This window comes from Cydia fagiglandana, chromosome Z (assembly GCF_963556715.1).
Source record: "Cydia fagiglandana chromosome Z, ilCydFagi1.1, whole genome shotgun sequence".
Taxonomy (NCBI): Eukaryota; Metazoa; Arthropoda; class Insecta; order Lepidoptera; family Tortricidae; genus Cydia; species Cydia fagiglandana.
In genome coordinates this window covers 33,735,537-33,762,754 of record NC_085959.1, presented here as the reverse complement: position 1 = coordinate 33,762,754, position 27,218 = coordinate 33,735,537, and the positions used below count along the sequence as shown (strand labels likewise).

The following is a 27,218-nucleotide window of genomic DNA, read 5'->3' as shown; positions in this document are numbered from 1 at the left end:
TGCTTCAGATCCTACCATGGTTTGGAGCAGGCTAGGTCGGAGCCTGGACTTCATCAAACGGACACGTTCGAGCTTATAATTGATATTCAGAGAGCCTCTAACAAGTCGGTGATCACTACCGGTGTTAAACCTGTTGATCACTGAGACGTCTCTGAATATATGCTTTTTGTCGGTTATGATGAAGTCGATCTCGTTTTTTGTCATAGTATCGGGGCTCCGCCATGTCCACTTCCTTTGGGACTTTTTCTTGAAGAACGAATTCATCAAGAAAAGCCCCTCTCTCTCGAGGAAGTTGACAAGCATTTGCCCCCTATGATTCCGGCTACCAAAACCATGGGATCCTACTACCGACTCGCTGCAATTCTGTACTCCCACTTTAGCGTTGAAATCACCCATGACAACGTTGAAGTGGGCCTTGGTGGTGCGATGTAGGGCCTTCGATATGTCATCGTACATATCTTCCACTTCTTCGTCCGTGTGTGTCGAGGTCGGTGCGTAAACCTGTACCACCTTGAGGCTGTATCTCTCATTGAGCTTAATTACGAGGTACGCAACCCTGCTCGACACACTCGACATTTCCACGACGTTGTCACAGAGGGCTTTGTTTACCAGAAACCCTACGCCACCTTGGGATAGCTGGTCTCCCTCTCGAAAGTACATAAGGTGACCCGATTCGAGGGTTACTGTGTCCTCCCCCTGTCTTCGGACTTCGCATAATCCCAGAATGTGCCACCTTATCCTTCCGAGTTCTTCTTCGAGTTGTGCCAGGTGCTCATCCAGCCGTAGCGTGCGTCCGTTGTACGTCGCCAAGGTCAGTTGTTTGTGGCGGCCTTCCGTCACCCGGCGATTCTTCGCACCCCCTACCCTACCGTTACCGAGACCGCCGCCGTGGTCCCGGACGACAGGGCGACCGGGAACTGGGGGCCGTGGTTTTTGGTGTGCTTCCATGGAGGCTTTGCCCATAATCGCCACGCTGGGCAGGCGGGTTGGCGATCGCAGAGCGTAACATATCGCACCAGTGTCGCTGCTGCCCGACACTGGTCTGTTGGATTTTGCTACGCTTGTTTACAAATGGTTATACCGCCATCAGTCGGTCCAGAGCCTCGTCTGTTGTCCGGCAGGATGCACCACGAGCAGGTGAGGTTGGTGGGAGCTCTGAGGTGATATTTGTTCTCCCTTACATCCCCTCTCCCTTACAAAATTTGCACCCGAAGACGAACTTTCATCCCCTTTTTAACCCCCTTAGGGGTTGAATTTTCAAAAACGTTGCAATCACTTTTTTTTGTAATCGGCTATCATGCCTTTCTAAGAAGTTTCAAAGCATTTGTAATGGATTAAAATTTTCAACCCCTTTTTAACCCTGTTAGGGGATGAATTTTACAAAACGCTGAAATTACTTTTCCTGTCTTCTAATAATATCCCTAAATACAAAGATTCAAGTCCACCACTCGAAAAAATTTTTGATTTCCATACAAACTTTCAACCCCTTTTTCACCACCTTAGGGGATGAATTTTCAAAAACGCTGAAATCAGTTTTCTTGTATTTTAATAACATATCTTTTTACGAAGATTCAAATTCCTAGCTTAAAAGAAAACTTTAACCCCATACAAACTTTCATCCCCTTTTTAACCCCCTTAGGGGTTGAATTTCTCAAAATCGCTTCTTATCTCTTGTACACTTTATAAATGCAATCTGGTGTGCAAATTTCAACTTTCTGGCTTTTGTAGATTCGGCTCTGCGTTGATGAATCAGTCAGTCAGTCAGGACACTTGCATTTATATACAGGGTGTCCCAGAAATCGACGTCAAGCCGTAAACGGATGATAGACCAAGTCATAACAGTTATCATAAAAATACAAAAAAAAATCCAACTCATGTTCTTTAAAAATTATGGTCACTTTAATAATTCACTAAAAAATCCACACCCTGTAGTGGTTCTTTAACTCTTTTTACTACAAATTCCATAATTTATTCGATTTTTTTTATTATTTTGTAATCTTGAATAATGCTTCTGTAGATTTTTGCCTAAAATTTAAAGCCAACTGCTATTACTTGGAAGAAAATTACACTTTTTCAAAACCAAATTATTTAAATTTACTGTTTTGCCCAACTTTAACTGACTGTACTGAAAAAAAATGTACTACGCTAGTTTGGCAAGTAACGTTAAAAAGTGGCGCGTTTAATAAGGATTCCAAAATGGTATAACACTTGCTAGATTACTTTTTAAATAATTGGTCAATTTTTTTTTTGTAAATAATCCCAGTTTTTTAGCAAAATGTCCATACTTCCTTAAAATGACTTTAGCTTACCTAAAGCTTTGCTCAACGCCGTTTCTTTGTTTGATAGAGACGGGAAGAGTCATTTTGGAGTGTGAGCGAGATAAGAAATCAAATTTCCACGTAATTTAAGAGAAAGGTTATGATATTGATTTAATCTTTTTACTTTAATTTAGGACCAGTTTTCTCATTAGAAAAAAATTAAATAAAAAACAAATTATCAGATTTCATTTTTTTTACAATAAATGTTCAAACTGCCTTCCTTCAGCGGCAATGCACGCACGACATCTTCTTAAAAAAGATCGGGTTATTTTCCGGGCAAATCTTCCCCTATTTACAAATTCAACCGCCTCCGTTATTCTTTCCCGCGGCTCAGCTAAATTCTCAATTGTTTTTGAGTACACTTTCTCTTTAACCGCTCCCCAGTAAAAAAAATCTAGGGGATTTGAATCAGGCGAACGGGGTGGCCACAAGACTGTCCCAGCGCGCCCTATCCACCTGAGCAAGGGTATTCTTCATCAAGATGTTCTCTTACTAAAATTTAAATCCCCTAGATTTTTTTTACTGGGGAGCGGTTAAAGAGAAAGTGTACTCAAAAACAATTGAGAATTTAGCTGAGCTGCGGGAAAGAATAACGGAGGCGGTTGAATTTGTAAATAGGGGAAGATTTGCCCGGAAAATAACCCGATCTTTTTTAAGAAGATGTCGTGCGTGCATTGCCGCTGAAGGAAGGCAGTTTGAACATTTATTGTAAAAAAAAAAGAAATCTGATAATTTGTTTTTTATTTAATTTTTTTCTAATGAGAAAACTGGTCCTAAATTAAAGTAAAAAGATTGAGTCAATATCATAACCTTGCTCTTAAATTACGTGGAAATTTGATTTCTTATCTCGCTCACACTCCAAAATGACTCTTCCCGTCTCTATCAAACAAAGAAACGGCGTTGAGCAAAGCTTTAGGTAAGCTAAAGTCATTTTAAGGAAGTATGGACATTTTGTTAAAAAACTGGGATTATTTACAAAAAAAAAAATTGACCAATTATTTAAAAAGTAATCTAGCAAGTGTTATACCATTTTGGAATCCTTATTAAACGCCCCACTTTTTAACGTTACTTGCCAAACTAGCGTAGTACATTTTTTTTTCAGTACAGTCAGTTAAAGTTGGGCGAAACAGTAAATTTAAATAATTTGGTTTTGAAAAAGTGTAATTTTCTTCCAAGTAATAGCAGTTGGCTTTAAATTTTAGGCAAAAATCTACAGAAGCATTATTCAAGATTACAAAATAATAAAAAAAATCGAATAAATTATGGAATTTGTAGTAAAAAGAGTTAAAGAACCACTACAGGGTGTGGATTTTTTAGTGAATTATTAAAGTGACCATAATTTTTAAAGAACATGAGTTGGATTTTTTTTTGTATTTTTATGATAACTTTTATGACTTGGTCTATCATCCGTTTACGGCTTGACGTCGAGTTCTGGGACACCCTGTATAGATAGATAGATAAAAGCTGAGTACTGGGTACAGAGAGGCTGCTTACTGGATTTTGGAGGCTGACTACTGGAGAAAAATGCCACTTTTTGTTTAAACTTAATTAGTGATATTATAAAGCGGATTGTTATTTTTTTTATATTTTATTTTAAAATTATGATAAACAATTGATCTAACTATATCATTTGTTTAATTATCCGACTAATCCTGTAGAAATGCCGAACGTTCAAACTTAAAAAAATCGTTATAAGGCTGACTACTGGTGCCTTTACCCAATGCACGTAACGACAAAAAATGTGCTTTTGTGTCACGTATGTCGTTCTTTCTGTTTGTTTTTCTACGTATTTTTGTCATCATTTTGAGTTAACTTAGAACAGTTTCGGAGTTTGGCACCTTTTCTTTTTTTTAAATATCAATTTAAAAAGAAACTTTATTTATTGATAAAAACAAAGAAAGAAATAAACAAACATAATAAAACTTACAAAAAAAAAAGAAAAAAAAGAAAAAAGAAAAAAAAGAAAAGGAAGATAAAAAAAAGAGATAAAAAAAGATAAAAAAAGATAAAAAAATTGCCCCAGGTCGCCGTCAACGGGCAAGGTGCCCAGAAGGCTGGCCGTATTTCCCCGCTGTACCTATAGCGATGCTTAAAAAGAAACTTAAAAATATAGTATGTAGTTATTTTAGTAAATTCACCCTCCACCACACGCTTATCGTAAGTAATGTTAATCACACTTAGATTGAAATACATATTAGCTCGAGATTATTGTATATGTGGAAACAATGTTGAGTGCTAATAAAGAACGTAGTTTATCTATTAGCAGACAAAGAGGTTGGTGTGTAGCACCTCACTCGAAGTCGATATGTTCACGTAACTGCCCATCAAATGATCGGTAGTCACGCGAGCGCTTGTTCAGTCGATACCAAACGTATTACCAGTGGTTGAACACATCTGAACAGGGGCTCGTTTGTTTATCATTTATCAACAAGGCCTCATTTAGACACGTTACAATATGAATATTACATTTACCTCTGTTGTGAGTTTACGAGTCATTGTGATATAATGACAGATATATTTTCGCCTTAAACTTGTCTATATGAACACAAAGCCGGTAACAATATGTAAGTATGTACATATTAGCAAAAGCAAAACAAATATATAATATACAAACAATAACGTTTAGCCGTTGTAATAAATTGTGATCTTACTATTAAATATGTTCCAAACCCAATAAAGCCTGAAAACAAGTGCGTCCCTTTACAAATAAAGCCATCCTCGTTTGGTATTTCTATTTCTTATGTTAGTCTGTGTCATAATTAAAAGTAAATAGCAGATTTCGTACATATTTAAATATCGCAGTGTCATTTGCAATAATCCCGCTAAACTTATTTAGAAAATAACTCACCGAAATAAACACTTCCTCGGCTTGCTGCAGTATAGCGATGCGAGACCAGCCGAATTTCTGCATGAGCTTGATCCTCGTAGGATTGTGGACGGTGGCTGAGGGGTGCGTGCGGAACAGAGTGGGAAAGCGCGCCCGGTCGGAGAGCGCAGGCGATGATGCGCCGTAACATAGCTGTAAGAAAAATTACAATTAAGGGCTACTTATTATTTTCAAATAGAGGGCAAGCGAGCGCGAGGAAAAGCGCCCACGAGATAGTCTGATGTTGTGAAGAGGGTGGTGTGACTGGCCATATGTCTATTACATAGTATTAAGCTTAATTATCAATATAAAACTTACATTTTAGCGGTGAAGGAAAGCTTCCGGGAGCTTCCTTGCCGGTCGTGCGTTTACGTTCCTGATTTTCATTGAAATTTCTAAAAATGGTAACTCGAAGCACTTGATTTCATAGTCTAATCTTTATCACATGTATCCACAATTAGATTAATTGTTAATTGACTTAGTAAAAACAAAATAAAGACAAGGATTTGTTTACGAAAACATTTGACAGTAAGAAAGGTTGTTTACGTTGACTTTGACAGGTATGGGCGAGGAGCCATTTAGGTATTGTTTTAAACCGTAAAATTCAAAAGCGTGAGGTAGATAAAAGGTTACAATAATTAAATAATTAATTTCTTGTATATGTTTAAAAACATTATTATAAAGGTAAACATGAAATATTTCAGTATGAACGCAATATTTAGAATCATAAAGGGAAAAATGTTGACTCAAACGTACTTTTCGTTGTGCTTGCGCGTGCGTAAATACAATTTAAAACTACCCTCATCAGCATTTTATTATTAGAATATGGACCTTAACATGTAGGATATAAGGTTTAAGTAGTTACGTAAGAGATTCATAGGTGTCTCAGATTAAAATCATCATGGTTAATCAAGAGTAAATCTTAAAGTATAAGGCATAGGGACTACATGCGAAGCATGTCAAGAATCGGCATTAAACGGCTTTATTAAATTATCCAACCAAAAATAAGCTTTAAGTAAAGTATGTAAGACTTATGTTTCGGTAAAGTAAGTGGGTATAATATGGGACGATGGTTTGTCTTCACTGACGACAAATGGAATGTCTGAGGTCAATGGGTTGCGCTCGCCAAGGTCAATTTTGTCTTCACTGACGACAGATGGAATGTCCGAGAACAATGGGATGTCTTCAGTGACGACATGGGTAAAAGTATAAAAGGATTGATGGGGAAGGACGCGAGAGAGTCTTTTACTAGCGTCCGGACCGACAACTGACTTTGGTTTTTGTATAATACGCGGAGATTATTGGTGAGGGGTGGGGATACTCTGTCCAATTTTTTCTGAGTCGCTGGGCTTTATCGAGATTAAGACGCAAGTCCCAAATCTCATAGAGTAGCACTTGGAATTGTGTCTTTGTTTTGGCATGGCGGAAATATGTTTCCGTTTTGTTGGAATTTAGGCATCTTTGGTTAGAGTGTGCCCATTTTACTAATAGTTTTCTATAGGAGATTTTCAATAGAAATGTAGTTGTTTGGAAAGTGTTTACTTGTCTTAAATCTGAAAACTCCTAATTTTTATTTTTTCATTTGATTCAAAACCAAATCAGTGCCTAGACATACAGTTTAGTCTAGCCTTTCATCTGCTAACCTAACGGTGACAAACAGCGGATGGAAGGAGGTTTTTCTTGTTCCAAGATGAGGGTTGTCTTGGGGTCTGCTTTTTATCAACATAGCAGACTTAAAACGTCTCCCTCCCTAGCTTTTCGATGTCCAGCTGTTAGATGAATAGCAAGGTCGTCACGTGCGCGTCATCCGGGGTAACCTGGGCTTGCTTGAAATCTACAGTATTCGAAGGCTTTGTATTTTAAATATATTTATTTATATCAATTATATACACAATAGGGACCTGTCCTATCCATGTTGCTTCCCTGCCTTTGTGCAAAACGCCATGGAGGGGGGCAATAACTCGAGTTGATAGGTTGCAATCTCGGAGTCACTCGCCGAATGCTTAGCTAGTATCTAATAGGGACACACTTGCGTATATTCCAAAGTACCAGGGTCGATGGTAAGTACGAACTGTGCTTTGGTTATACTAAAGTAGGGACAGAGGATAGGGTTAATAGGGTAGAATCGCACACTATTACTAGGGAATTAGGGTTTCTTTAGAGATTTAGGGTCAAAGATTGAAACGGTTGATATTTGTCCTCGTTTAAAACCTTCGAATATGGTTTCTTCATTATAAAATTATGCGGAGTTAACTGTTACTGCTAATGAACTTATAATTTATCTGGGTAAAAGGGTATTCTCTATCTTATTCTAATTTTATCTATTAAAATTCTGGTCGTCTGGAGTAGAGATGAAGTACTGAGTAACATAATCAGGTTTCCAAGGTATTTACAAATCAAATTCTTTAATATCAAGCAGGGTTTAGGAACACAGACTTTTCTGAGATAGAAAATCGAAGAATGGTTTGTTTTAGGGAACCTCTGGCAGGCAGAAGTAATCCAGAGAGTATTTCGAGCTAAATATATCTACTCGTCTTGATATTCTTAGTCTTATAAGCTTCAATTTTAACAAATAAACTTAGTACTTCGTTTATACCCCTAAAAATCAGATTACTGTTTATACTCTTAGCTCTGGGAAATTGGATTATTAAAGGATTCGTATCCTTAGCTTTTGAATGTAAAAAAGATTAACTTTTGATGATTGATGGATACTTTGACACTTCTTTCCATCATCATCTAGGTGCGCTTAGGTTGCGGAAGTGTTGGTCATAGCCCTTCCGGCTAAAATGGTAGGCTAGGTGATTCGATTGATTTTGTAATCGGACTAAGAGCTTTCCGACCTGCATCGGCCGATTGGAAGCAGCACGTGTGATTAATCACACATCGTTTAGAAGATGATAGTTATTAATTAACCTTGAAATGCTAGGGTGTAAATGAGCTTAACTCAGGAGTGCTGCTCCGACGTTATCCCGAAAGCTTAATAGGCGTAGCAGGATTTTATCAACAAATATTTTTTATATTTAAATTATCAATTATCAATATTTTATCATATATGCGGCATTCTTCAATATCGTTTTAGTTTTGGTTTTATTAATGACACTTACATTACGCTATAAAACTGGTAGAATTTTCTAATTTTATAATAAAATAAAATGGTTACAATTATTCCTTAGTTACGTAATAAATTATTTTAGTATTTTAGATATTCTTTCAATAAAATCTAGATAGGTCATTATAACGATTAAAACCAGTCTCCCAAAATTAGCATCACTCATTAAAGGATCTAGGTTTCCGCGGTCCACTTCGAGGGGTCCTAACTGTTAGCTAGACGATTACGAGGCCAAATATTAGGGGTAGTTATTAAGGGGATATTTATTTAGATATATGAGGGGGAGGGTACATTTTTGGTGCCTAAGTGACGCAGGATGTAGTTTACCTGGATTACTACGGTTTTTCTAGAAATATCTACGTATAAGTAGCCTCTATGGCTTTTGTTGCGTGTGAAAAACGGAGTGAGTATGCTTATTTTTGGGTAGTTCTGTGGTGTCTTAAATAAAAGTCGTGAAACATTAATTTTATTATTCAATAGTTATTATTTATACGTAGTAAGGTCTTATAAAAGTCATGAAACATTGAGTTTATCATTCCATAGTTACTATGTACATAGAAAATAAAACTCGAAAATATAATGGTATAATATTTATTTATTATTCTATTGTAGTAAGGGTTACTCTCCGCAGTCGAAAACAACGTAGTTAGCTTATTTATTACAACACTATGTAAAATGACTGATAAACTTGTGCGAAGCTACTGTAACCTCACCAGGGGTATGCATTTATGCAGTCAACAGGCACTAATCTTCTCCAAAAATTCTAAATCGATCGGTAATTTGTATCTCGGACGCCATGATTATACGTCGACACATCGTTGGCGCGTTCTATCTCGGAGGTGGCGTCATCTCTTGACGAGTTTGGTACTACATTTTTACTCGTTCTCTGCTCGCGGTGTTAGGGATTCCTTTTCATATTCCTCTGCTAAAGATGTGTGTTATCACAACTATAAATCCATCTTCTTGTGTCATTGATACCTGAAAAATAAAGTAACAAAATTCAAATAGGTACATGTATAACAACAGTAGCATTTATTGCGGTTATTTTCACCGAAAACGATCAGATGTATTTCACTCGCGCTTTAGATTCGTTAAGGAATTAGTTTCGTCGCAGGCATCAATAACAATAATGAGATAAATAAATAAATAAATATATTCGGGGCAGACCTTCACATTCAGGGAAAGGTTGTGCTGTTTTAGATACCACGCGGCGTAGTACATACTTGTATGAATAAACACATATTTAAAAGATAAATAAATAATGTCCATGATTCGTGATAGACGCGTCTGGCCAGGGTTTCTATAGATTGTGTTAGCACGCCGTTGCAAATAGACTTAAGATAATATTATCTAAAATAAGTATCTAGTTGTGTAAGAAGTCATGCTTTAGTCGAAAGTTATGGGGGCGTGTAACAGTTCATTTACACGGGAGAATACCAAGGTACAGGGGGCGTAGTTATTCTGCGACTTTCTTATTTCCCACTTTAAAAGTCGGCAAAGTTTTGCAAACTAGTAGAAATTTAGTGGAACATACACATGTTAGAAAATTTATCTACATACTCTTCGATACGGAACCCTAAAAGTCACAATATTTATCTAGAAAAGAGCTAAAGTATGTGTAATTACTGTATATAGTTTTGTCATTATAGTCTAAAGCCTCAGCGAGCTACTTTGTGTGGGCCTCCTCACTGATTATCGAAACTACTTAAGTAATTTCATTAAAATCGATTAGGATAGGTAACACGCTAAGCACCTGGGTTAGCAGTGTGCATACATAAGCATATTTGTACTAAACAAAGGTATGTCATCATAAGTTTGCCTAGGATTACAGTACTGTTCTACTAACGTTACTTCTAAATCGTGTTCTGATTGTGGTCAAATAATAGTATACAGTTCGTTAAACTACCTAACGTGAAGAAAAACGGGGGGTTCAATTTTTTTTTGTAGCTCTGCATGTAGACAGCAGCCAATTTTGCAGCAAAATTCTTGAGGTGAAGCCAGCAAACAGGAGTCTTCATGTATCAGCAGTGTCTTGGTAGGCTGAAATGAGTTAAGACAAATACATTAGAAAATTCAGGTAAAACAAAGTAGCATAAGTAGTTTTAGATTTTGTTCTCTTTAGAGTCAGTTTTAGCTGGGCAATACGTCAACATTTTTCTTAAGACATCCATTCGCGGGGGCGCGTTATTATTTTTAATACATGTGTAGTGCATTGAAATATGTGGGTACTTCAACAAAACCTGTCTGGGTTTGTCAGGTACATAATCATAATCATTTATTCGTCGCAATCTATAGTATTATTACAGGTGTTTTAAGTTTAAATAAGTACAGCATTACATGTGTTCTCCAGAATTTCAACAAAATTATCGCCAATATCATAACATAGTAAAAATAGGTATAAATACATCCATGGAAGGAGGATTTAAAAAAGCAAAAGTAGACAGTATTTCATATTTTTTCAAGTTCCAAAAAAGTTTAAGAATCTTTGTCTTGCGGAACATTTTTCCATAGTTAGGTCACAAATAAGCTAGATTAAGTTTGCTTAGTCAATAGAATTAGAATAGGGTATGTAGGCTCATCACAATTTTCAACTCACCGCTCTTTCATCAAGAACTCTTCGCTCAAGCATTTGAAATATTAGTGTCCACCATAAATCATGAGTTGGTTAGTTTATAACGAGTTATGTATTTATATAATGTGAAAAAAATACCTGTCATAAATGGAAGCAGTCAGTAGATGTACAGTGAAGGCACCTTGACACTCCGGGACAAAGTCAGCCTCCAGGTAACACTGAAATAGGAATTATGGAAAAATTGGATAATGTAGGGTATATTTAAGAAATTCTACTTATAAGTCTCATTAACAGTGTTTATTATTTACTACAGGTAGGGTCTTCACAGTTAAGAAAACAGAAAAAATAAAATTTTTAAGTTTTTTTTTGTAGAACAAATGGAAAAATTTCAACTTATTTAGTTTCTAAGTAGGATTAAGTCTAGAAATTGCTTTTATACTTACTAGGGTAGTGTCGAAGCACTCGGAGGGGCCTTTGTGGCCAACAATGGGAATTTGCTCCGCTCAGCTTGTCACCGGGTAGTAGACAGCCATCAAGTTGGTTTTGTTTGCTGAAAAATTGAACATACATAGTAAGTAATGTAACTCACAGTTTAGGGGTCCAAGCACATGTACAATACAATACTCTTTATTGTACATCTCACATGATCGTCGTACATGTACTGGACCGGGTTCACAGGTTCTGCTTTTTCATAGCTACCACACTTTGTAGACAAATGTCAAAACCTGCCCTCATTATTTATACATAACAGTAAGGTTTATTGGAACAATAGGAATAATTATGGCAGGTCCAGATTTATGTTCACATATTTTTGTTTAAGTTACCAACATCTACGGGGTCATTTTCAAGAGAAAAATACATATTTAGCATCAATTGCCATTAACATGCAAAGGAACCGCTTTATTTTAGCTGACGTTATTGTATAGTTATGATTTTTATAATATATTGTATTTCCAAGTTCGAGAACCTCTTATTTCAGGAAAATTATTAGCCGAACCATTTCTTAGAACGACAACATTTAAAATTCAAAGTACAGTAAGGGCAAGCCTAAGGGTATTTATATGGTAACAGGGTAGTTATACTTACTGCTAAGGGTCAGGAAACATTCTTCAAAATCAGCAAATGGAGTTTTCCACACCATAATTTCTACTTATTTCTCTTCGATAACAGTTGTTTATATCAGGCACAGGGGATCTTTTAAATGTAGTTGTCAGCTTACTGAAACATCAAATATAGTTTTTAAATGTTATTGTAATACAAATAGTGTAGTGGGGGTCTAATAGTATGTTTTAGGTTAGACAGTGTAAAACGAAAATCAACACATCATTTTTTAAATACAGATTTTACTTTGTTCTCTTTAATTTATAAGGAAGAAATGCGTCTATGTTATTGAATAAAGAGTATAAAGAAGGAAACGCAATCCACTAGGCATTAGCATTATAAGTAGAACGTTGAAAGTAAAGAAACGAATGCCATAGCCATTTACAGATATGATCAGTCAGAAAAACAAATTTAATGATAGGTAGGTCAAATTGCGAATAATTCTTTCCTGATTGCTGATATTCAAGTGTATTTAACAGGGTCTTGATAGCAGTAACTTGTCTAAAGAAGAAGCAAGAACATAATCTTACCTTGTTTGTAGAAACAATTCCCAACTTTGGATTTATTTCACTGACACTGTCACACTCGCATTGTCGATACTTAGGCACGTAAAATAAATAAGTAAATAAGTACGCTGGACCAGAAATACGGACACTAGGTTTCCTGACCATTTAGTTTTATGAAATAAGTAGAAGCAAATTCGTGTGATGGTCTGAATTCCATTTTCTTCATCTTGTAGGTTCTTTGATAGATGGAAATCATTATGGACGCTCTCGGAGACTTTCTTTTTACCGTACCGTCTTTAAATTTAGCTCAGTGATATAATTTTTGCCTTGAAATTTGTTAAAGCATCTTTTTTGCAGGAAAAAAATACAACCTACAACGGAATTTAGGAGATTGACAGTTGGTAAAATTGCCATAGACAAAATTTCAGATCGCCAAATGTAGAAGTTGTAGAACATTCAGTCTAGAATAGCTTATGGTTTGGATCAATCAATAGATCAATTATTTAGTTTTTCACATTGTAAAAATGCATTTTATCATTCAAATCATTCTACATAAAAATAAAAACTTAAATGATAATATATAAGGGCTTTATTTCAATTTCGCATTATTCACGTAATTTATTGGAAACTTACCGAGTACAATAAAATGTTTTCATAGATAAACAAATGAACCCGACCAAATTGCGTAGGTTGTTTCGAGTATAGTAGGGGCCTTTAGAACGTGTTTTTGAATTTCGTCGCATTGCGTAAGCAAGCGGAGGCCCATTTGTAAAAACGAATTTATTTACACGATCGTAATGGTGGCGCTACTGTCACTAGGTGACAGAACGGGATGGTCATATATGTATCTTTCAGTAGGAGTAACAGCGAAAGCGCTATTATTGTTTGTCCTTGTCACAGTCTTGTGCAGTTGCGTATGTTTTGTCCCTCACTGACGCACGCGTATAGTGCATCTATATGATACTACCATCTATGGCGGAAGATCATAGATATCGAAAAGGTAATAGATAACGATCGTAATGATGTTGCTACTCACAAAAACAATTATTGAAGAGTTATTGTTAAATTTATTCGTATACCATTAGACTTTAGAAATAGATAAAAGGATTAGTTCTAAAAATCCATAAAATAAAATAGAATTCATCGTAATGTGCGGGGTTAAGTTCTTTGTAATGAAAAACAGTTTTTCACGCATACATTTTCGAGTTTGCCACCTTTGCTACTGACGAACGCGGTTTGCCAAGTATAGTTTAAGAAAATACGTCTTTGTAAGTTTTGACAGATTCTTTGGCGGGAATTTAAAAAAAGTAGACGGAAAATTTTCGCTCCAACTTTTAAAAATTGTTATTTATTAGTTTAAACTGACTTAACTTGTATATATTTAATGTTAAAAGTTGTAAATAATTATAGATAGTGTTTTAACAATGGGAGATAACGAGGGGGGCGGGGAAAACCCGCCCACCCTCAAGCGCTCCAAAACCGACGGCCAAGGCGGCACGGACGATGGCGGCGGGGGTGAGCAAACTAATAGTGCTTATTTACCGTACTTTAAACCGGACTACAAAAGACTATACCCTGAGAACTCGGGAAAACTAGAGTTTAAAGTTTTTGTAGAGCATGTGGACGCAAAGGACAGATTGGGAAATAAAAGTCCAATATTTCTCAACCACATATTCACAAATGGCATAAAAGGTGTAACAGCTATACAGCGCGTAAACGCTAACAAAATTGCAGTCGTTTTCAAGCAATATAATAATGCAAACAACTTTCTAAGCAACACTGCATTTTTGACCAAAAACAACATGAAGGCGTACATACCGGCGACCCAAATCGAAAAAACTGGGATAATTCGATTCGTGCCAGTCAATATCTCGAACAAGGATTTATACACAAAGTTGAGCTCTATTTATGAGATCATAGCGGTCCGCCGCTTCACGAAAAAAATCGGACAGGATCGTGTTCCCTTACAGACGGTGAGCATTACATTCTTGTCGCATGTACTACCGGACAATGTACAGTACGATTTATTCTCGTACCGAGTATTTGAATATGTGCCTCCACTACTGCAGTGTTTCAAATGCTTTAAATTTAATCATGCAGCTAAAGTATGTAACGGAAAACAGCGTTGCTCCATTTGCTCGGGCGACCACTTTTATAAGGACTGTGACAAACCGAATGACTTATGTTGTGCCAATTGTAGCGGCCCCCACTTGGCAATTTCAAAAGCTTGTCCTGTAAAACTTAAAAAAATAATGGAAAAGAAGACAAACATCACATATGCTTCTAAGGCTGACACGAGAAAAGTCGAGTTTCCGGCGTTACCTGACAAAAGCAAAACTGTAAGACCTGAAAAAACACCAAAAACACAATCGCAAAAACCTGTTCCTTCTACATCAGCAGAAATCCCGAAATTTGACATTAAAAAAGAATTGTTACAGAATACAGATTTAATGAATGCACTGGTTAGCACTCTCATAGAATTAGCCAACAAGACCGATTCCAACCCAATCACTAATAGTTCTATTAAAGATATGCTTATTAAAAACATTAAATAATGGATCCTACACACATTCGTATTGCTCAATTCAATATTCAATCTGTTTCAAATAAAAAACCGTTGCTAATTAATTTTCTAAAACTTAATAATATTGATGTTTGTCTTCTTAATGAAACCTGGTTAAAACCAACTACTGCTTTTAGAATACCTAATTATAATATTTACTGCAAATATAGTAAAAATGGACATGGCGGAGTTGCTATACTTGTTAAAAATATATACAAACATACTTTTATACAAACTAACTTTTATGAAAGTATTCAAAATGTAGCGATCTCAATTGTGACTGACCGAGGGCCTTTATCAGTTTTATGTGTGTACTGTCCTCCAAACCGTCCACACATAAGACTAAATAGACTTAAAAATATAATTGAAAAATTACCAACACCTATAATAATATCAGGGGATTTCAATGCACATCATACAGCGTTTGGTTGCGCTACTAACCAATCCCGAGGTAACACACTGTTCGATATTATAAGTGACTTAGACTTATGTATCTTAAATGACGGAAACCCAACTACAGTTACTTACCCTAATCGAAATCCTTCAGCGATCGATGTTAGCTTCTGCAGTGCAAGCATAGCACCTCTGTGCGAGTGGCAAGTCCACGACGACCCTATGGGCAGTTATCACTACCCTACTATAGTTAGTATATTGACCTCTCTTGAAAAATATCAAATAAGTGACCCTATAGATAAATTTATATATACTAAAGCTGACTGGAGTAAATATAAAGAGCTTTCAGAAGAGGTATTTTCGGATTTTCCTTTAAATGAGAATGATCCTATACAATTATATGACAAATTTACTTCTGAACTCCACCTATTAAAAATACAATGTATCCCAAAACTTACTAAAAATACAAACTTTATTAGCAGACCGCCGGTTCCTTGGTGGAATAAAAAATGTGAGGATAGTGTCATTAAAGCCTACGAGGCATTAAAATATTACAGGGCGAATCCATCCATAGAAAATTATATTACGTACAAGAGACTTGTTGCTCTTAAAAAACGCACAATAGCAGAGGAAAGAACTTGTAGTTGGCGTAGTTTTTGTGCTTCTTTAAATCGATGTACACCTATTGGGTTAATATGGAACAATATTAAACGTTTTAAGGGATTAAAATCTAAACAGATAATTAAAAATGATGAATTTATAGAACCATTTATAACTAAACTAACCCAAGGTTGTAGTAACGATTCTAGCTCTATAGAAAGTTTATTTGAAAGTAACAATGATAATAATGAGTCTAAGTACCTTATTGAACCTTTTACTTGGGAGGAATTCATTGTAAGTCTGCAATCTAGGAAAAATACTACCCCAGGCTTAGATGATATACCATACCTACTTTTAAAGAAGCTGCATGTTAATGGTCAAAAAGTTTTGCTAAGAATTATGAATTTACTTTGGATACATGGCAAAATACCTCAATCTTGGAAAACACAATGTGTAGTACCTATTTTGAAACCAGATAAACCTCCTAGTGAGGCCAATTCTTATAGACCAATTTCTCTATCATCATGTATTGGTAAGGTTTTTGAGAATATGATAAAGACTAGACTTGATTGGTATGTTGAGGCAAACAACATATTGCCTCCATTTCAAAACGGCTTTCGACGAGGTAGAAGCTGTTCTGACAGCTTCATATCTCTTGTTTCTGATTTAAAATTAGCTAATTATAACAAGTCACATGCTGTTTGTATATTTTTAGATGTACAAGGAGCATTTGACAATGTTGATCCTACAATACTAGTAAAAGTTCTATCTAATATTAATATCCCTGGGAAATTATGCAAATGGATATTTAATTTCTTAGATGATAGAGAGCTATATGTAAAATTTAATAACATATTACATGGACCACGACAAGTTTCCAAAGGCACAATGCAAGGAGCAACGCTGTCTCCTTTACTGTATAATTTGTACACTAGCGAGATAAACTCATTTGTAAATAGTTCTAATGTTAGTATACTGCAATTTGCAGATGATCTTGTAATATATTCTATTAATTCTAATCTAGATGTAGCTAAAGCTCACATTAATAATGCACTTAATGAACTTCATGTTTATTACAATAATTATTTACACTTAAAGATAAATCCTGACAAAAGCAAGTTATTAATATTGAGCAAAGACACAACAAATGTAAATATTGTATATAATAATGAGATTATTAGAGAAGTTCCTTCTCATAAGTTTCTAGGCGTAGTAATAGATAATCATTTAAATTTTGAGCTACATGCTAAGCACATAATTTGTAATTCTGTTAAAGGTTTAAATATTATGAGATGTCTTGCCGGTATATCTTGGGGTGCCGACCCTAAAGTACTGTCCTTACTATACAAAACCCTAGTCAGAAGTCACTTTGATTATAGTTTTCTTGTACATATGAATACTGATCACACACATAAGTTACAAATAATTCAAAATAAGGCAATGCGAATAATATCGGGGGCAATGTGTTCAACCCCAATAAGAGCAATGGAAGTAGAGACAAAAACAATGCCTTTACCTGTCAGATGGGTGTTGTTAGCTTACAGATATTTAATTAAGATATATGCTAAAAATAATCAAAGTATAATAAGAAGAATAAAGGGTCATCCCAGAATTCCTAAGTTAACAGCATTACTCTTACAGGTGGAAGCTAAGTTTAGTAATATATATAAAAATGAAATTTGGCCATGTTATGACGATAGCTTTAATAGTAAACTTTTAAACATTACAGTATGCACAAAATCTATCAATAATAATACTGATTTTCTACATTTCTTGTCACAAATTCCCAATTATTACAAATTATACACAGATGGTAGTAAAGCAGAGTCCCATGTTCGATGTGCAGTGTATGATCCTCAGACTAAATTTGTACAAAGCTTTAGGTTGCATGATTTATGTTCCATATTTACGGCTGAAGCATATGCTGTATTTGAAGCCCTGAAAGTTATATTAAGAATGTCAGAATATAAGCATTTCTTTATTTTCACTGATTCACTTAGTTTAATTTATGGATTACAGAATAATCAATTGCATTATAAAGATAATTTTATATTGTACCAAATTAAAAAGTTGTTATTACAACTGAAAAATAATAATGTAAATATTAATTTTATGTGGATTCCATCCCATACTGGTATAACAGGGAATGAAGTTGCAGACAAAGCTGCTTATTTAGGTATCAACGAATTAGATGTAAGATGTAGTACTAGAATTCCACTAACTGATTGTCAAGCTTCTGTTAAGACTGTTGTGGCTAAGATGTGGATAGATTTATGGACCAAAGATAGAGAGACAAAAGGAAGATGGTACGCTAGTATTCAAACCGACTTACCTGGAAAGCCTTGGTATGAGAAGATAAAGATTGGAAGTCGTAGCTTTATTACCACCATCAATAGATTGAGGTTTGGTCACAACTGTGCACCAGCGCACTTAGCCAGATTTTCGATTATAGCCGATGGTACATGTCCTCACTGCCAGAATGGTAGCGTTGCAGATGTTGAACACCTTATATTTAAATGCCAAGTGTTTGCGTTTGAAAGACTCATCCTTGCAAGTGAATTAAGTGAAGTGTTTGATAATAATGTCCCCCGCCGCCTCACTGATATTCTTAAAAATGTTGACAGTTACGTTCCATTATACAAGTATATAAAAACAACAGTGTTGAAGATATAAAGTGAAGTGTGTTGTAATAAAATTATTAGTGCATTCTTTGCCATTTAACTCTTTAAATGAAGTGTTCTAACAATAGCAAAATAAAGACTTGGCTTAAAGGACTCGCATCCAGGCCATAATTGTTAAAAAAAAAAAAAAAAGTTTTGACAGTTCTCGGAACTTGTGAACATGGAGTAGATGTTTTTGTTTTTTAGTAATCGTAAAATAAGACTGTAGTTGGTTTTAATAATGGAATTCTTTATGTGAGATAAATAAGAATCATAGTGAGGAGTAGTGTAGTACATATTAACAAGCTAGGGCCATGTTTTCTAGTCAAATCGTGTTAAAATAAAATATGTCGGAATCGTAAACAAACAACTTTGTTTGGACGAAATTGTGGTATGAGGCAGTGATAAAATGAAATGGACAGTGTTTTGGACGAAAATAAATGTAGATTCTACCCCGGGAAAGGTTCATAAATGAGTGCAAACGCGTATTCGAGTAAAAATTGGGTTATTTTACATGCATTTTGCAGCCTCAAGTAACGAGTACATTTTGTAAACAAAACAGAAAATCATATTTTTCCTGTAATAAATCTATATTAAAATTGAGTGAAGTCTGTCAAGTGTAAAAGTGGTGGAAATAGTTCTAATTATTAAGGAATGTGCATTTAACATGTAAGTAGAAAATTTTGTCAAACCTGGTATTTTTATAGGTTATCTCAGTATATGAAATATGTTATCACTTGTTCAAAACGTTCTAACGTTCCAAAATTTTAATATAATGCTCTTTTGATTTTTCTATCTACATTATTCTCGATTAATAGCGTTTATCAAAGAATTTCGTGAAGTTTGGTTGTATATATGTGTAGATATTTGCGTACCGTTTTAGCTTTCTATCTTATAATGGAAAAAACTTATTCAATATATTTGTAAGACAAGACATTTAAAAAATAAAATAATTTCAAAAGGTGATTGCTAAATTTGTTTAGCCAGTCAACACTCGGATAGCCTAATGGTCTCGACTGTGGGCTAAAGTACGAGAATTAGATGTTTGAGGTCCTGGGTTCGAATCCCGCATGGTGAAAGCGTTTTAATATTTTTTTGTTTTGTGAATTAGTTTTAATAAATTAGACAATTTACAATTTTTGCAATTTTATTTGGATCATTTTATGGCTTTATTTAATTTAAATTATTTTTATTTGGTGTTCTATCTTTCTTAGTATCTTTTATAAGTTGTTTCGGATATTATGTAGTCTAGTAATATAAATTGAAGATGAAGTTATGAATAAAAGATTTACGGTCAGTAGATTAAGGACACCTACTTAGAAACATCGATGTCTCTTAAGAAATATAGATGTCTAATATTATTATGGTTCGGATTTTATGCTAAGTATGATCAAATTAAGTTAACGTGCGTTTGAATACATAATACAATGAAATTTCGGAATAATTGGCTACTTTAGTCACATCGCTCGCTGGCAACCGGTTACTCGTGACAAGATGATAGTGCTACCAATTTGTAGAAGATAAGAAGAGGAAGTCTTTAGCTGCGAGTGAGATCGCGAGTAACAACAATCATTGCTAACTTTTACAACCTTTATAAGAACTGCCGACAGGAATTTCAAGACGCAAGAGTTATTTCAAGATACAATATTCCGGATAGAAGAAAGAAGAGGAAGTTATGAACGATCAATGCACAATTAATGTAATTTTAAAACTTAATCATCATCATATCAGTTCCTTTTGACGCTTTCTGTGGAACATATGCCTCTCTTTGAGTATGCCAATTTTAAAACTATTTTTATTATATTTTAGTATAAGATACATAGTTAAGATCAAATAAAATTAAACCCAATGTTTCGTAAAGGGAAATTATTCTTGTATATTTTGTAGGTATTTTTAATTGGCGTAATGTAATAATGTGGCATGTCAATAATCTTTAGGTTACTTAATGACGTTTTTCAGTTTGTTTTGCTGTAGGTTGCTGGTACTACATCAGGCGACGAGGTCGGTCGGTGCATACGTGATAGCGTACTATCAACGCCAAGCTGGGGGTAGCTGGACTGAGTTAAAGAGGATCTCGGGAGCGGCTCTGGCGATATTTGGTCAAAATAAATAGCAAACAAAATTCCTGAAGTAATGTTGACAGTTTTTTTTAATCGCTTGAGGCTCAAAATAATTAACGGGTAGGCTCAAGATAAGTGCCAATAGTTTTTTTATTATCATATAGGGATAAAATTAAAAGGTTAATATTGAATCAAAACAGGATAGGGGTTGTTTTTTTTAGTTTAAATGTAATAACATGCACACTTAAAATTATTTTTATATTATTTGGATTACTTATCAGAGCATTGGCTGTCTGTATGAATCGTGTGATAGCGTAGTTGAGGAGGAATAAAAGATTGTGTGCATTAAGAAATTAAAGTTATGAGGCTTTACGCAAGAGATGTATGAATGCTAAAATGTTTAGTGGACGAATGTACTGGCTTTGGAAAACTGGATTGATGCAGATAGACAAAGGCTAAAGGGTAATCCAGACTAGATTTGTCGGATTTTGCTGGGAAACAAAAGGGGGGCGGGGAATACACAAATAGCCAGAAAATTTTTATCAGTAGGTTAGAATCCATTGGATTGAGACCCGTTCCAACAGGGTATTATTTTGTGGCTATATACTCTACAAGGTAATAAACCCCTTACGAATTCTACACACCTTTTCATGGATGAGATATATTCGACATTCGACATATTATCATGGGCCGTGAGCGTCTAGAAGGACGAGGCCCTACTCAAGATTTAATTAAATATATATATTATTTTGTTTTCATTACTATACGTAATTATCATTTTTCTATTACTTGATCAAATGCTTCTTAGGTTTAGGTCAAAATAATTTTGGTGTGCCATATTGAGGTACTTTATTGTGTCAATTTTAAGTTTGTTTAATTAGAAAAAAAACACACCCAAACAAACTTAAAGGTCGGTATATTTTATTCAAGTATGAGACACGCACCAAGAAAACGTGGCTGGGGGTGATAGGACAATGAAATTTGGTTTGAATTCTGGCAATGGAGCTTGAAAGCTTCGTACTTATAGAAATTAAAGGTCTCTTCGTTTCGCTTGGGAGGTTTTTGCTGCCTCATCTTAGCTCTTCTACGGAAGTGTGCGGCGCAAAGGGTAGAGACAAGAGTAATACTCGGTGCACCGGGATAAGCTGGCAAGGACGAGTTAACTATTAACTTATTAGATTCACAACCTAATATCTTTGGCGAAGCGAGGTGGCTGGGGAAAGAGCGGTCATGGTTCATTGACAGAGTTCTAATGGCCTGATTTCAGAGCTGAGTCGCTAACAGTCATTTAGTATTGGAATACACACAACACGTTTAAAAAGGGAGGGAAATTATCCGACTTATCTAGGGTAAATTGAAGTTTTTTTATAAATTCCTGAAGTAATTCATAAAACACTTAAATTGGGGGCGGATGTGACTGGCCATATGTCTATTACATAGTATTAAGCTTAATTATCAATATAAAACTTACATTTTAGCGGTGAAGGAAAGCTTCCGGGAGCTTCCTTGCCGGTCGTGCGTTTACGTTCCTGATTTTCATTGAAATTTCTAAAAATGGTAACTCGAAGCACTTGATTTCATAGTCTAATCTTTATCACATGTATCCACAATTAGATTAATTGTTAATTGACTTAGTAAAAACAAAATAAAGACAAGGATTTGTTTACGAAAACATTTGACAGTAAGAAAGGTTGTTTACGTTGACTTTGACAGGTATGGGCGAGGAGCCATTTAGGTATTGTTTTAAACCGTAAAATTCAAAAGCGTGAGGTAGATAAAAGGTTACAATAATTAAATAATTAATTTCTTGTATATGTTTAAAAACATTATTATAAAGGTAAACATGAAATATTTCAGTATGAACGCAATATTTAGAATCATAAAGGGAAAAATGTTGACTCAAACGTACTTTTCGTTGTGCTTGCGCGTGCGTAAATACAATTTAAAACTACCCTCATCAGCATTTTATTATTAGAATATGGACCTTAACATGTAGGATATAAGGTTTAAGTAGTTACGTAAGAGATTCATAGGTGTCTCAGATTAAAATCATCATGGTTAATCAAGAGTAAATCTTAAAGTATAAGGCATAGGGACTACATGCGAAGCATGTCAAGAATCGGCATTAAACGGCTTTATTAAATTATCCAACCAAAAATAAGCTTTAAGTAAAGTATGTAAGACTTATGTTTCGGTAAAGTAAGTGGGTATAATATGGGACGATGGTTTGTCTTCACTGACGACAAATGGAATGTCTGAGGTCAATGGGTTGCGCTCGCCAAGGTCAATTTTGTCTTCACTGACGACAGATGGAATGTCCGAGAACAATGGGATGTCTTCAGTGACGACATGGGTAAAAGTATAAAAGGATTGATGGGGAAGGACGCGAGAGAGTCTTTTACTAGCGTCCGGACCGACAACTGACTTTGGTTTTTGTATAATACGCGGAGATTATTGGTGAGGGGTGGGGATACTCTGTCCAATTTTTTCTGAGTCGCTGGGCTTTATCGAGATTAAGACGCAAGTCCCAAATCTCATAGAGTAGCACTTGGAATTGTGTCTTTGTTTTGGCATGGCGGAAATATGTTTCCGTTTTGTTGGAATTTAGGCATCTTTGGTTAGAGTGTGCCCATTTTACTAATAGTTTTCTATAGGAGATTTTCAATAGAAATGTAGTTGTTTGGAAAGTGTTTACTTGTCTTAAATCTGAAAACTCCTAATTTTTATTTTTTCATTTGATTCAAAACCAAATCAGTGCCTAGACATACAGTTTAGTCTAGCCTTTCATCTGCTAACCTAACGGTGACAAACAGCGGATGGAAGGAGGTTTTTCTTGTTCCAAGATGAGGGTTGTCTTGGGGTCTGCTTTTTATCAACATAGCAGACTTAAAACGTCTCCCTCCCTAGCTTTTCGATGTCCAGCTGTTAGATGAATAGCAAGGTCGTCACGTGCGCGTCATCCGGGGTAACCTGGGCTTGCTTGAAATCTACAGTATTCGAAGGCTTTGTATTTTAAATATATTTATTTATATCAATTATATACACAATAGGGACCTGTCCTATCCATGTTGCTTCCCTGCCTTTGTGCAAAACGCCATGGAGGGGGGCAATAACTCGAGTTGATAGGTTGCAATCTCGGAGTCACTCGCCGAATGCTTAGCTAGTATCTAATAGGGACACACTTGCGTATATTCCAAAGTACCAGGGTCGATGGTAAGTACGAACTGTGCTTTGGTTATACTAAAGTAGGGACAGAGGATAGGGTTAATAGGGTAGAATCGCACACTATTACTAGGGAATTAGGGTTTCTTTAGAGATTTAGGGTCAAAGATTGAAACGGTTGATATTTGTCCTCGTTTAAAACCTTCGAATATGGTTTCTTCATTATAAAATTATGCGGAGTTAACTGTTACTGCTAATGAACTTATAATTTATCTGGGTAAAAGGGTATTCTCTATCTTATTCTAATTTTATCTATTAAAATTCTGGTCGTCTGGAGTAGAGATGAAGTACTGAGTAACATAATCAGGTTTCCAAGGTATTTACAAATCAAATTCTTTAATATCAAGCAGGGTTTAGGAACACAGACTTTTCTGAGATAGAAAATCGAAGAATGGTTTGTTTTAGGGAACCTCTGGCAGGCAGAAGTAATCCAGAGAGTATTTCGAGCTAAATATATCTACTCGTCTTGATATTCTTAGTCTTATAAGCTTCAATTTTAACAAATAAACTTAGTACTTCGTTTATACCCCTAAAAATCAGATTACTGTTTATACTCTTAGCTCTGGGAAATTGGATTATTAAAGGATTCGTATCCTTAGCTTTTGAATGTAAAAAAGATTAACTTTTGATGATTGATGGATACTTTGACACTTCTTTCCATCATCATCTAGGTGCGCTTAGGTTGCGGAAGTGTTGGTCATAGCCCTTCCGGCTAAAATGGTAGGCTAGGTGATTCGATTGATTTTGTAATCGGACTAAGAGCTTTCCGACCTGCATCGGCCGATTGGAAGCAGCACGTGTGATTAATCACACATCGTTTAGAAGATGATAGTTATTAATTAACCTTGAAATGCTAGGGTGTAAATGAGCTTAACTCAGGAGTGCTGCTCCGACGTTATCCCGAAAGCTTAATAGGCGTAGCAGGATTTTATCAACAAATATTTTTTATATTTAAATTATCAATTATCAATATTTTATCATATATGCGGCATTCTTCAATATCGTTTTAGTTTTGGTTTTATTAATGACACTTACATTACGCTATAAAACTGGTAGAATTTTCTAATTTTATAATAAAATAAAATGGTTACAATTATTCCTTAGTTACGTAATAAATTATTTTAGTATTTTAGATATTCTTTCAATAAAATCTAGATAGGTCATTATAACGATTAAAACCAGTCTCCCAAAATTAGCATCACTCATTAAAGGATCTAGGTTTCCGCGGTCCACTTCGAGGGGTCCTAACTGTTAGCTAGACGATTACGAGGCCAAATATTAGGGGTAGTTATTAAGGGGATATTTATTTATATTTATATGAGGGGGAGGGTACAGTGGTTGGCGGCAACATGCAGTGCGTGATCCATATGGCCTATGATCGCACACTGTGGAGACGTTGCATACATGGTCGCGATCCTCAGCAATGAGGGACCGAGGAAGAAGAAGAAGAAGAAGTGATTATTTTCAATGTCGGAGGAGAGAAAACTAGCGTGTTCGCGCGAACTGTACATTTTTCTCTCCTGTGGGCAATAGTTAACAGCTTGTGGGCATGTAAGTAATGATTTTATCACAGTTCTCTGAATAAAAGAAGGACCTTTTCACGTGGATAAGGGTTAAATAAGAAAATTAACCTTTATAGCCCTCAACTCTTGTGTATGTCTACAGGAAAGACGCGAACACAGTTTTGTTTTTGACCCAGGTACGTATTGTATTCCGAATTTCACGTGGCACAAACACTTTCTTACTAAAAAGTCATTAGTATTTTATAACATGTTTCGAAATAATTTATAAGGACAAACATACTTATTTGGTTCCTTAGACTCCAGATAAAAACAAAACTATAAGTAGTCCCCTGAGTCCTAGTCGGGATCTCACACAAATACATAAGTACAGTCGCCATCAGATATATCGGAGCGGCCAAGGTGTTCACAATATCTGAACACGCACCCTAACGCTTTGACTATAGAGGCGTGTTCAGATATTTGTGAGCGCCTTGGCCGCTCCGATATGTCTGATGGCGACTGTACCTATTATGGGTATTATTCATAACGAACCGTTGGTTCACAAATGTGTAGCTTTGATTCAGTAGAATATTGTGTCAGCCGTCGAGAAAAAGGTTCACAAGTGGGTGCTCTATGAATATTAGCTCAAGTGATCCCGGAAAACCCGTGGAATCCTTGAGTTAAACCGGATAAGAAGTGTCCACTTGCATTCAACATTCTGTGCATAAAGTCGTTTAAAAACATTGTCTTAGACATTGTCATCTTTGTTTACTTTAATTTAAGGCTCTCCGTAGATAGATATTTCAAGTTGAGGGTTTATTTTAGGTACCAGAACTAAGTACAATAAAAAGTTAAAATTTTTGGTTGTACTTAACAAAGCTTCACAAAACTAGGTAGAATTTACCTATTTGTTTGACTACGGCGTCAGGTTTTCTTTAAGGTCCTCAGGACCATATTTAGGCTGCTCAGCCGGTCTAGCCAAGGTTACAATCGCTATCGCTTCGACAACGAAAAGCTTTACGTCTCTCTATTACTCTTCCATATTAGTGCGACAGTGACAGTTGCGTTTCGATCGCTACGGAGCGTAAGCGATTGGCATCTTGGCTACGCGGCCAGGGAACAAAGAAACCCAGAAACTTTAAGCTAAATTCGCTTTAAGCCTAGTTTTATTTATACCATGAAGAAAGAACGAAATAAGTATCCTAAAATAACGCAGCACTTCCCAAAGGAGCGCTTTTCACTTTTATTTAAAGTACATCAAGGATAACGAATTGTTTTTATCTACCTTTCTTTTAAATAGGCAAAATCCGATTTAAATAATCGCTGCTTCACAGACAGAAATGTAGGTGAATTTAACAGCATCTACACAGGCACTAACTGCATTTTGTGGAAGATGTGACGGTAAAACGTTAAGAAAATAGTATACGACCGCTTCCCCATACAAACATAGTCCCCGTTTTCATTCCTGGATATTGGAATTATGGCAAATATTTTTACACTATTTATTGTACATTGACCATAGCCCCTTCGTTTGAGTTTTTTTTATTATTAATTGTAAGAGTTAAGAGCAAAACAACAAAATTATAAGAGCACCAATAATTAATAAATCGAAAAAAAAAATCAAACGAAGGGACTAAGTTACCTTAGTAAATATTTTCTATAATATTCCAGAGAGGAAAATGGGGACTACGCTTGTATGGAGATGCGGGTAGAATGCTGTCGCACTAGCAGAGCCCAACTAGTTGC

At 35.6% G+C, this 27,218-nt stretch overlaps 1 protein-coding gene and 1 long non-coding RNA gene across 4 annotated transcripts in view; both read right to left on the bottom strand.

Annotated features, from left to right (window-relative positions):
* The window catches only part of LOC134678550 (gamma-aminobutyric acid type B receptor subunit 1), a 188,791-nt gene that overhangs the window by 48,275 nt on the left and 113,298 nt on the right, over positions 1-27,218 (bottom strand). For all 3 annotated transcript variants that reach the window (XM_063537147.1, XM_063537145.1, XM_063537146.1), the window contains exon 4: positions 5,167-5,337. In XM_063537147.1, the coding sequence (XP_063393217.1) occupies positions 5,167-5,337 (171 nt within the window). The remainder of the gene's footprint in view (positions 1-5,166; positions 5,338-27,218) is intronic.
* On the bottom strand, positions 9,020-11,409 carry LOC134678520 (uncharacterized). Its single transcript, XR_010100198.1, has 4 exons — positions 11,309-11,409; positions 11,004-11,083; positions 10,200-10,333; positions 9,020-9,271 (listed from the first exon to the last, which is right to left on the bottom strand). It is a non-coding gene; the product is annotated as an uncharacterized LOC134678520 (long non-coding RNA).